Source organism: Aotus nancymaae, unplaced genomic scaffold, assembly GCF_030222135.1.
Source record: "Aotus nancymaae isolate 86718 unplaced genomic scaffold, 86718_ANA_hifiasm-v0.15.2.pri h1tg000079l, whole genome shotgun sequence".
NCBI lineage: Eukaryota > Metazoa > Chordata > Mammalia > Primates > Aotidae > Aotus > Aotus nancymaae.
The window spans coordinates 2,492,707-2,505,486 of NW_026988494.1; the positions used below are offsets into that span (position 1 = coordinate 2,492,707).

At 40.9% G+C, this 12,780-nt stretch overlaps 1 protein-coding gene across 1 annotated transcript in view; it reads right to left on the minus strand.

The window, feature by feature from the left end:
• Window positions 1–1,325: 1,325 nt before the first annotated feature.
• KCNU1 (potassium calcium-activated channel subfamily U member 1) overlaps window positions 1,326–12,780 on the minus strand; it is a 132,217-nt gene continuing 120,762 nt past the window's right edge. The window contains exons 25-27 of the mRNA XM_064368685.1: window positions 5,994–6,188; window positions 4,109–4,219; window positions 1,326–1,733 (exon numbers count right to left, since the gene is read on the minus strand). Of these exons, the coding sequence (XP_064224755.1) occupies window positions 1,326–1,733; window positions 4,109–4,219; window positions 5,994–6,188 (714 nt within the window). The remainder of the gene's footprint in view (window positions 1,734–4,108; window positions 4,220–5,993; window positions 6,189–12,780) is intronic.

Below are 12,780 nucleotides of genomic sequence, written 5' to 3' on the forward strand. Positions count from 1 at the left end.
TTGTGTTTCTTTAGTTTGTTTTATTTCCTTTATTAGTATATTTCAAAGTATAACGCCTACAAGTGCTGGAGTGAAATAAACCAGGTTTGGATGTTGATTCAATAACTTACTAGCTGAATAGAATAATTTGGACATACTTAGAGTAAAAAAAATTATTTGTTCTTTTATTGGAAATTCATATTTAACTTGGTGTGTTTATTTCACCTGGCAACACTATTTGTGACATAGTTTCTTGCTTTGTAAAACAGAAGCAATAACACCAAATCGGCAAAGATATTGTTAAAAATGTCAAGGATATAATAAATGTTACATAAAACAATTTATGAGGAATGGTTAATTATTTCCTTTCTTTCCCCCCATCCCCACTATCCCCCTACCTGTGTTGTATTGATAATGCAAGGAGCTTGCTTACAAAGTTCATTATTGTAAGACAACTGATCGAGAGCAGATACCTCCTAGGTGTGCTGAACTTTTGTTTACAATGTAAACAGAGCAACCTCTAGGTGAAATGACTTAATTGTAAGATAAGGTTCATAGAGCAGTGGATTGGTTTGTTTTGGAACACGGAACGGGGAAATGTTTCAGACCTTTTATGCAATGATGTCTCTATTTTTGAATTAGAGAATTTGGAAAGTTACATGCTTTAATCTATCTTATTTTACTTAGGCACCCCATCCCAGTATATGCTAACATTCATTCTTTATGAAACCTCTACTGTGTTTCAGGCATATGCCTATAAGACTTCCAGGGGAAGTCTTACAGTCAAATTGGTTTCCAATTCCAATCACATCTAATCTGGTGTTTCTCACCTCCTGTAAAAATGAAATTAAATAAAAATACAATGAAATAACAAAAAGTATGATGGAGAGGGAAAGAGGTAAATATATATGTTTACTATTTGCCAGTTCTGGGATTAAAACATGTAAGATTCTTGACTGGGGTTGGGTGGCTGTTTACTTCTTCTTTCCTATGTCTGAGTAATTCTCATTTTCATCTTGATTACTTGTATTTCCTGACCTGGGAAATCCAGCAAATACTGGAGGACTTCTTAAACACAGCTCAAAAATGTATATGATTTCTGCTCAAAGGCAACGGAGCAATGAACTTTCCTTACAGAGGCATTTATCATGTATTCTTTATTTATCACACAAGTTCCAGTAGGATTAGACTTTTGTCTTATTTGAAACAGTGTGGCCTTCATGAACCACTAAGCAATGGGCACAAAAATGGCATGCTTCCATTTTTATTTTCCTTGTTCAAAGTTACCATCTCGGGAGATGACTTGTAAGAAGCAAGTGAAGAGCACATGAAGAATATGGGCAGGTCTAGTGCGGCTCTGAATATGCAAAGGAGTCCTCATCATAAACCTCCTTGTCTGAGGTTTGCCTTCCATTTTCATTTGCACTGTCACCTAAAAGTATCGGGGATGATGTAACACTGTGTGTTCTACTCTGTTCCCAAGATGTTTGTTTAGCAAAAGGAGACTTACTTCTAGACTCATAAGGATAGACTGGTGAATATAATGTTTCATCACCTGGATCAATGGTAGGAGGAAAATTTGGGTCTGAATATGTCTCTGTTGTCTGTGGTGCATTATTTACAATTTCATTTGACTTTTGCAGTAAGCTCTCTTCATTCCTTTTATAACAAGCAGTGCTGAAGGGTATGGCACAAAACACAAGATCTGAGGGCAGCAAGGTGAAGCCATTGGCTGGCCGGGTGATCACAAACCTGTAAGACAAGTCAAAGATAAACGATGAGGCTCTGCAGCCGGCCAGTGTGGCGACAGGCAGTGGCCCAAATAAAGAAGTCATCTTGCTGGGCCCAAAGAGAAAATGTTTTTGTTTTGCTTTGCTTCTTGGGTTTCTGATTAATAGTAAATATCTATTTAATACTTACTATTGAAGCACAGTGCAAGAGGAGAGGTTCTGAAGTAGAAATGCCTTGCTGTGCTCATCTTTCGTTCTCGTGGGAGCGGGGAAGACTGTGGTTTGGATTGGTTGATGTCTAATGGCCCTACTCCAGGTCTGTTTGCTGTTAATAGACACTATACTCATGAATTCAGCAGCCACAATATTGACCACTTAGCCAAGCTTTGTCAATAGGAAGATGACATGTATTTCAGGTGTTTTCATCCTGGCTTAGACCTGCTCTAACCTAATACTTATGCCACCAACTTTCACACGGAATGTAGCCTGGCCAATGGAGAAAAGCATTTAAAAAATGTTCTATTTGAAACCCTGACTGGCAAGTAAATAACAAATGTCAGTGAACCCTAAAGAATACCCAGAAGCCTTAACACAGCATCAAGTACGCAGCAAATGCCCAATGTGAGGGCAACAGTGCTTATGTGGGAATATTGAGGCAGGGTAGCCTTGTATGACTTTCGTCCTGCATTGTCTCGCTAGTGCCTCAAATGATCACCTCTTTCATAGCGTAGATCTCGAGGCACCATTGAACTTCCTTCACTGAATAACCTACCCAGTTTTACCTTTCCCACCGAGTCCTCTACAACCTCAATTTTATTCTTAAAAAAATCTCTGGAACAAGATCACATATTCTGTTTAAAACAAAAGTAACAATTCCACCACCCCCCACCCTGGTCCCCTCAAGTGTTAATATAAGCTATATATTCTCCCAGTTACCATGTTGCAAGGGCTGTACAGAGGTGTTTGGGGGAGGAGTGGAGTTCAGGCAGAGAGGGAGAGAGGGAGAGCCATTTCCAGAACATCACTCCTCCCCTACTGTCTTGGAGGTGGGTGCTATAAAGTGCCTTCTTTCCATATCCATCAGAGTCTTCTATAGACCTCCACTCTGATTTTGGCCTTTGGCACTTGACATGCTCTTCCTTTCAAACTCAAGTGCAGCCATTCTTTTATGTGCCTGCAGTGTCTATGTGGTTTACAACTCCAGCATTCAGGCACATTGCTATGACTTCCAGGACCCAATAATCTTTACCTCCAAATCACTTTTCTGGCCATGTCCTAGATGTTATAATTTCTAAAATTCTTCCACATTTAAAATCTTAAGTTTCAATAAATCATTGCTGACTACAGCTTCTCGTCATACTTTCTCTCTCACTCCCTTAACCTGGAGTACATCTACTATTCAATGTCCTTGGGATTTCCAGTCTTTGTTCTTTCACTATATGGTCTAGTATTTCTTCACAAATTCACAATAAGCCTCCGCTTCCACTCCTCTCAATAGCTAATCTAAACGTTGACTCCTTTCGATCATTCTCTCAGCAATGACTGCACGTGCACTGAGAAATCCTAGTGTGAGATAAAAATTCCGGCAAGCCTAGCCCTCTCCTAGAGCTAGATCTGCCTTGGCATCTCTTTTTTTTTTCTCTTTTTCTCCTCTGGGCCAGAAAACTTGCTGTTGTTATTTTCTATTCAAGACCGCTCCACTTTGAGTAATTTGGCTTCCTTCTCCTTTCTCCTGGAACAGGTCCCATCAATCTATTTCCACCTATTCCTTTCAATTTCTTCTTCCCTACTGAATCCTGTCCATTCTCTCTGTGGGGATCTTAGTCTGGACATACACAATTGTGTTGTCTCCAGACTGTAACTTTTCCTTTTCCTTTGCCCTCTACCTGCATTTCTGTCTTCCTTGCGGCTGTCAGAGTGGTCTTCTTTAAATCGAAAGCCGAACATATCATTCCCATGATTTATATGTAAAAAGCACCATGGCTAGAAAAGAAGAGCTTAATCAATATTTACCCAATGAGTCCAGCAGAAAACTAGTACATCTTTCTAATCTGGATAGTGGCATTCAGCTTTGGAAAGCTATACAGACATGGATGAGGAGTAAGTCACAAAATTGAAATGTGGAGCTGATTTAAAATCTAGCTCCACATTTCAGTTTTCACTGGGGGACAGAAACTCCGTTCTCCTTACATGGCCAGCATTAATTGGACCCTAATTATCCAGGCCCCTCTTGTTTATACCCATCCCTCCTCATTCTTACATAGTTCTTTATTTTCCATGCACCCTTCCTTGCCACCGTGGACCCGGAGCTCTGGAATTCCCTTTCACATTGTATAAAGTAGCCTCGGTTCTTACGCTTGGATGGGTGGATGGTGCTTTCCAATCTAGCATACTCCCCTTTTGTTTTCCGGGTTGAGGTCCTCTTCATCTATTACTCTGTATAACCCAACACATAGGATTCCAAAAAGATCTAACGAGCCACAGAACAGTTGTCCAAAGTTGTCTCTTGGCTGGGGAAAGAAGAGACAAACATATGTCTGCTGGGCACTTTGATTAAGCAATTATAAGCACTCACTGGAGTGTGGTTTGCTTTTCCTGGTAGTAGAAGCTTGGTAAGTAAGCCACTTCCCAATATCTTTGTGGTGGCAGTGTCAGGTGGATAGATAGTTAACTGTATGTTTAGTTCTGAAACTCTAATCCCAGTGATTGTTTTTACCATTCTGGCTCTTTCAAGAGCTTCTGGTGGGTGTGGTGTGACATATTGTTGTGCTTGTCTTTATTACTATTGCCATTCTGGCAACCACTATGAAATAACAATGAGCAACAGGTTGGAAAATGCAGCTTTTGAGATACATACTGAGTTAGGGGATGCTAAATAACATCTTGAGAGTCATCTTATCCTGCTGTAAAACAGATCACAGTCCCAAATACTCATCTTGACCTTGTTCTTGGGCTATAGCCGACAAGATCACATGAATAGACAACAGTTTCAAGCCCCTGCAGCAGCGAATAGGCTCAGCAAGATCAAAAGAGATCAATCTGTTCAGTTCTGTAATTCCTCAGGATAAAGAACAAAGGGAAGACATGGCATAAATGTAGAGAGGAGGGAGAGGAGTGGGGACAAGCCTACCGTCCTCTCTGATGCCAACAGGAAGTTGCTAGTGCAGTTTCCTGGGCTTATATACACTCACAAGTCCACCTGTAGGTGAGGAACCCAGTACTACAGAAATGCAAAGAACCGAATGACACTGAGGGAGCTTCTGGAATGTGGTTTACACCTGGAACGCTAACGCACAGAATATGGGATTTGACCCTTTTGGCAGCACACATCGACACGCACCGGGTATAGTGTTCTACCCAGGGCCTTTGCTAATGTCCTCTGAATCAACAAAAGATGTTTCCTTGGAGGCCTACCCCTAGCAATAACACTGGACACCTGAGTGCAATGCCAATTAAAACCAAACCAGAAGGCACCACATTGACAAGTTGATTTCTCATTTCTTGGCTAGACTCTACTCTGATTTCCAAATGCCTGGATGTTCCATTGGAATTTTCCAGAATTATTATTTCTCCCTTGCTGTAACCTACTGTTTACCAGCTCCCTTGGCTAAGAAAACTCAAGCACTTTTCACTCGCTAGTTCAGCCAGATTCTTAGACCCAAGTACAGAAGGCTTCTGGCTGATTTCAGCTGACATTATTTGATTTCTTTAGCATTTTAAGTATCGGGAGAGTGGGCAGGCCTGGGGTCAAATTGCTGTAGCTGGGTCTCTGCTCTGACACCGATTGACAATGTGGTCCCCGGCAAGTCCTTGCCTCTGTGAGCTCCAGTTTCTTGATCTGTTAAATAGAATTAGTAATAATACCTACCATATAAATCCATGAGCAGATTAAGTGGAAAAAATACTAAAGTAGACAAGCACAGAGAAAATACTCAATAAACGTTAGCTGTTATAATTATTATGAATACTCTTGTCAAGGTACAAAGTTGCAGGGCCTCTCTGATGCTCCCTGTAGATTCGGGTTATTTATCTGGAAGATGGGGATAATAACAACTGCTTTATCTACGTCCCATAATTATTGTAAAAAATAAATATAACATATGAACACACTGTGATTTGTAAAATACTCTATGAATATAAAGTTCTATTCTTTTTTTTTTGTTATTTTTGCTGTTATTATTTCTGTGCTATGGGATATCTATGAACCCAAATAGCCTGGACCATTTTCAGAAGCTCAGAGAGGTAAGGAAGTGAAAAACTGAGTTTGGAGAAGAGTAGACTCACTTGAACGTCTGATAAAATGGTTTGGTGTAAAGACAGAAGCCCCAGCTTACACCGCTTTCTTCCAGACAAGAGCGTCGTGCAGCTATCTGACAGATCATAGACCTTATCCTTATCTAAATGTTGTTCCAGCTGAGAACTTATTCCTCCTGTCACCAGCATCTGAAGCAATTCCAGGACACGATAATTGTAGAAGGCCTAGAAAACAAAGACAAGCCACAAGCAAAGTCAGAAGAGCCAATATGTGAACAGTGGAGAAGCATAGGTTTGGAGTTTTAGAGGGCATTGCTGTTTAACATGGACCTGATGGTGTAGAACGGTGTTTCTCATTATAATTATCGAATGCAACTGAAGAATTACAGTTTGGGTACTGTGCTAGGTCAGGCCAAGTGCAGAGAAAGGAACACTAACCCAGTTCTTCCTTGGAGATTACACTGCACATGAAGAAGAAACTGGATAATGATACTGACACCAAGGATTCCCCTCTTCCCAAAATGACCAGAGGAGGTATATATGTCAGGCCACAGATACCCTAATCATCATCAATGTATATTTAAAAATATATATATTTACTGAAACTTTCTATAGATTTTCCAGTAGGGAACTGCTGATATTATTGTCATCCCTATTTGAGCCTTCTGGATGTGAATTTACTTATAATCCTTTTGTTTGTGACCTACTTAGGGACAGATATTGACTTAGGTCTTATTAGCATTTGGATTTCCCATAGCTCTCATTATATTTTAGAAATTATAGGTGTTTAATAATTAAGTAAATAGGGTTTCAGAATCTTTGGCATCCAAATGAAACTAGAGGAAGACATGGCACACTTCTTATTTTGAAATGAGCTTGAGTTTGAATAATCCCAGCCATTTTAATAAACTCTCTTTCTCCAGGATTGCTACCACATTCAGTGTGGACCAGGCATTAACATACATGGAAAGGCCATTGGAATGTATTACCCACTAGATTTTCTCAAATGTGTTGAATATATAACATTTTTAAATTTTCCATCCTTCATTGTATTTAAATTAGACTTCGGCTTTATTAGAAATGAGAATTTCTATTTTTATATATTACCTAAAAACAATCATTTTGTTTTTATAATAAATGGCAGGAAGAACTTCAATTGTTACTGTTCTAAAACATTTACCATTTATTTTCTCTACTTTCAAATTCAGGGATCCATCTTCTGAAACCTGGATTATCACAAGAACCTCTTTACTTCTTGTTCTGTCTTGATTTTCTGTTCATCTGCACCCCATTGTTTACAATGCTTTCCCAGAAATTCCCAGAAACACAAATCAGATCATGATCTCTATCTCCTCAACCTTTTAGTGTCCTGACATAAAACGAGGCCCTCTCTCTCCACCATGGCCTTCAAAACCTTTGGGATCAGATGCAGTCTCCCTTGCCAGGCTTGTCTCCTCCATGACCTGTTCCCTCTGGGGCATGCTAGTCTATCTACAGGTGCTCACGTGGTTCTTTTACCACTTCATGCATTTGCTTTTGAACCTCTGGTTCATCAGCTTGGTGACTCTTTCCTGGGTCTTCTCAGTAGAAGGAAATTTCTCTTTCTTTGGGATTCCATGGGCACTGACTTTTACTTTATTTCATTCTTCTATATTTCATAGTTAGTTGCTTGTATGGAACACACTTGAGTTTGAATCTTGGACTGTCATATCCTAGCTGAGTGCTTTGGGCAATTCATAATTTTTTTTTTTTTTTGGAGATAGGGTCTCACTCTGTTACCCAGGTTGGGGTGCAGTGGTACAATATTGGCTCACTGTAACCTCTGCCTCCTGGGTTTGAGCAAGTCTCATGCCTCAGCCTCCCATGTAGCTAGGATTGCTGGTGTGCACCACCAGGCCTGGCTATTTTTTTTGTATTTTTAGTAGAAACATGGTTTTCCCATGTTGGCCAGGCTGGTCTTTAACTCCTGACCTCATGTGATCCACCTGCCTTGGCCTCCCAAAGTGCTGGGATTATAGGCATGAGCCACCGTGTCTGGTTGTTTTTTTCAGCAACAGTTTTATAATCTTTAAAGTTGACATGGTAACACTTACCTTCCAGCATTGGTTGCAGGATTAAGTAAAATAAATTGCACACATTGCTAAATTCTGTTTTCTTTATCATTTCTTCTCATGTATCTGGATCATCTGAAGTGACATTAATGAGTGTAGATTTCTGGGATCCCAGATCTCCTGGATCAGAATATATGGACAGGAGTGGGAATTGGGATTTAAAGAGCACCCTGAGAGGTTCTGACACTGGTAGTCCTCAGATCAGACTGAGCAATACTTCCTGAAGATAATGTGCTCCTTCAGAAGACAGACTAAGTCTACATAACACTCATATCCTCAGTAGTGCATTGAACAAGGCAGGTGTTTGAAAGCTGTAAGAATATTGACTTCAATGGATAGGTAATTTTTAACAAATAAACAAATATTCTGATAAAATGTAGATGTGATTGGGACAAACTGAATTAAGTAATAATATAATCTATATGAATAACAAGATACTAAAAATAACTTTTCCAGCATTTTTTAGGTTAAAAGACGACTTCACTTTAGTCCTCAGACTACAAGAATCTCCTGAGTGATGTCCTCCTCCTTATGTCTCTTCTTTGTTGCATTCCACTACCACCCAGAAAGGTGCTTCTGGAATAAAGTCCCCAATATCTGGTGGGGGAGTGGAGGACATAAATCCAGGTTGAATTACAATCCATTTAAGAACATGTGGCCATAGTGTACAGTGATCAAGCATAATGCTGTTAGAATAATTCTCCACTGATTAAAGAAAAGGTGCAAATTCTAGGGTTATCCTGGTGTCAATGGCTCTGGGGAAAAATGTGCTTTACATATTTAACTGAAAGAGGCTTAGCCTTTGAATATATCATTTTTTCAGTTCTGACATCAAAAGGATTATAATTCTATACTGAGAAAAATAATGGGATTTACATGTCACCTATATTCTGTGAACTCATCTCCTGTTATTATTTGGGGTTCTCTGACACCGACCTTTCTCAACATACCTTCCCTCCCTCCCTCCCTCCCTCCCTCCCTCTCTCCCTTCCTTCCTTACTTCCTTCCTCCCTCCTTCCCTTTCTCCCTTCCTCCCTCTCTCCCTCCCTCCCTCCTTCTTGTTCTCTCTCTCCATCCCTTTTGTCTTTCACATGAAAATCTGCAAGTTGAAGAGCACTTGGAATATTTCAGACTTTCAAACTTGGTCAATGTTTCTAATATCATCTTATTTACTGGAACTTGGACTTTCAATGTTAGAAAATGTTCCTGCTCATAATGTTGTAACTTTTAGCTACTGTGAATGTTGTGGTCCCTGTCATAACCTAGAATATTACCTAATGGTATAGATGCTAACATCCTAGCCAAATGCTGCTTTGCATTCTGAGAATCCTCAAAGGCCTTAAGAATCAAGCATTCCTCCAGGAATACTTCTAATCTCAGAGTGAGATTATACGATAGGAAACCTGCAACTAACAAGTCAAGTGACCTTAAGAAAGTCATGTAACTTCTGTTGGCTTGACTTTCCTTATGGGTAAAGGAACATGCTCACCAAGTTCACATCTAGTTTTGAAAGTCTTTTGTTGTAGAACCAGATAGGAATCTTGCATATGAGCCTGCCTGCGCCACCGTATTTTCATTTTTATAGCATTGAACTGATAGAAGATTAAAAGCAAATCTGAATTGTATCCTGTAGGCATATTTCTTCAGCTGGGTCAGTTTAAGGTAACATACCAGGGGTACTTGAAGCCATTCTAATGTCAACTGCATCATAAAGTTTGTAGGGAAAATCCATTATTTTACATTGAAAAAAATTGCACAGGCCTATCAAGGGATAGAATTTTTAAAATTGCATGAAAATTTAAACAAACCCTTAGTATTTCTAAGCAGTGACAAGTTCACAGCACATTACTGTGGGCTTTATGGCCTTCCTGGGACTTACACATTTATTCTTGGTGTTTATTAGGGGCGATGGAGAGAGAATGGTGGAAGAGCACTATGAAGGTGTCTGAGTACACATGGGAAGGAAGAGGGCCCTTAATATCATGTTGAAAATGTAGTTCACCAGGACTGAAGTACTGGCTAGTGTTCTCATCTTGTTTCAGAAACTGCTGAGGCATTAGCATATGCATTCAGGGAACCTGTCCTGAATGCATCTGCTCTTAGCCTTGACCTTCTGTGTAGTGTGGGTAGAGTCTAACTGTAACCTCTGTAACCTCTGTGTTGCAATGGGACACAATCTCTTGGTGCATTAAGCTGGGCTGCAGGTTGTGTCAAACACAGAAGACAAGTTTTGGGGAGGAATATTATGAGAAAAAAGGGACATGAAAAATGGGGCAAGATGTGACTCCTGCCTCCTGCACAGGACTTCTGGCTGGAAATTGGAACCCTGTCTCAGAATAGAGGAGAACAGGATTCTGTTTATGTTATGCCTCTCTCTTGGTCCTGTATCCTAATTTCAAGGGAATGAGTTCCAAAATCTAACAACAGACGTCTCTCGTGCAATCGAATCTTATGCAGGTGCCTCTAATATGCCACAGATGAAAGTAGAGTTGCTCTGATGGAGGAAAGAGGTATGAGTGAGCAAGGCAGGGTGGGCACATCTCCTCCTTTCTGCACCGAGCGTTCTCAGGGAAGAAGCCCTCTTACCTAAACTTGAAAATCCCTGTGTGGCAAGGACATTGATCATCACAGAAATGGATTTCTGGAGGACCAGTTGATTGTGGCAGCAAGGAATGACTCTGGGATCACATACACTTGGATCTGAAAACTAACTCATTACTTGTAAATGATGCAACCTTTGGGAGATTATTTAGCCAGCTAAGCTTCCGTATTTGACAGGAGAATTAAACCGGGTAATGGAGGTAATACACTTAGTGAACTCCTTGGCTCTGGGTAAGTGCTTGAGAAATGTTACTCTTCTTAGGATAGATAGCTATTATTCTTGATACTATCTCAACAAGAAAACTCATCAAAATAAGATGCTTAGAGACCTATGTAGGGAAAGGTATGATCTGGGGGACGAATACTGTGATCTTCAGTAATGTTTGCCTTGGGGTTCTGTGGGGGATCAGAGCTCCAGGACCCATAACTGCCTTTCTAACTTAATGGGGAGATCAAGGTCTTTGCCTTCCTACCAACCCTCAGCCAGGAGATGCTCCAGCACATATGGAGAATATCTGAAGTGTTTGAGAACGTATTCAGGAGCCTCTGTAGTGACTCCAGATGTTTTTATTGAAAGGTGATAAATGTTCTCTTTCTCTCCAAGGGTATTTCCATGTGACCAGGTGGTAAGATCCAGAGTCCACCCAAGATCAGTGGTCCCCGGAAGAAAGGAGACAATGGGATTGGAGGCTCAGGCTTGACCCTTGGGTCTTTCTTTGGTGATAAGAAGTCACCCACACTTATAAGGAAGCACATAAAAGCAGTAGAGTCAGGTGCAGGGAGAAGGGAAACGAGAAGGAAAACATTCACAATTATTTTCAATGGCCTAGTTCAGCCCATCATTAAATAGCGTTACAGTATGTTCATTTTGCTGTGCCAGAAAGATTCAAGAGCTGGGGCAGAAGACTGCTAGGTAGAGATTTAGAGGTTCAAGATTCACTTGGCACCCTTGACATAAAAGACACCTTTTTCTCTGATGCTCCATTGCCATCCCTACCCAAATTCATTTGAGCAAGTGCCAGTCCTAAAATAAGTACTTACCAAGAGTTCTTAAGGCAAAGCTGATGATCTGCTGTGGGTGTGACCTCATGCGACAACCCCAATAATAGGTCACATTGTGTGGCCTTTTTTTTTTCTATGTAGCACATTTTGTTTTCCAGCAAGAGTCTTCCTTTTCCACTGAGTGAAGCCCACTGACCCAATATCTGAAGGCAGCCTGGGAAGAAGCCCCACTCTTTAGACCACCCAAGGCCAACGTCACGCTCAGTTGCTGAATGGTGGGAGGCATCAGGATTCTTATGACCAAGTCTATGTTCCTCATGCTGGCTTGTGTTGTGTGTTCATTTGTTGCTGTCCCTACTCTTTCAGCCCTTCTCTGTCCATCCTGCCCTTCTGACCAACTCTAAACAGAGTCTGTGGTTCTGTTCCTGCCTGTGTGAGCTGGTGGTATTTAATTGTCTCAAGTTTAATTTAAAGCATGAAGCTGCCTGCCATCTAAGTATCTCTGAAGAGAACTGGGACCTGAAACCCATCTGAAATGAATCTGCAGACAGGTCAAGTTCATCGAAAGTCACCTCCTGCCTGACACTCCAGTCATTAATTCCAGGCGAGTTAATTGACATATCAGTGACAGACAGTGGTATAACATTTTCTCCGACACAACCACCTTCTTGGAAAAGTAACCTGACTTGACTTTCTCCAGTGCCTCCCTGGCTCAGCAAAGGCTGAGCTGCTTAACTCTTTAGAAGCCATGCACTCTACCAATTCGTTTAATGTTAAACTACTGCTAAAGTGGTATTATCTCTCTAAGAGCTTGATGGGGTGTATGAGACCCGTACCATGGCTTAGAGAGGCAGAGCCCAGGGCAACACAATCCCTTCCATGCTGAATGACATTGATGTCAGGAAGGGGATGCATATGCCCAGCCCTAATCCCTTAAACTTGCAAACTGGGCCTTGAGGCATCCCTGAAATTCAGGAATGATGCCTCTCCAAGTTCACTTTCAGAAGGCAGCAAGTTCATCGACTGCTCAGACTCTCCTGAATTTCAGCATCTGAATATTGACATCCAGCCATTTTGCAGCTCTCCCCTTGAAAATCCTGGAT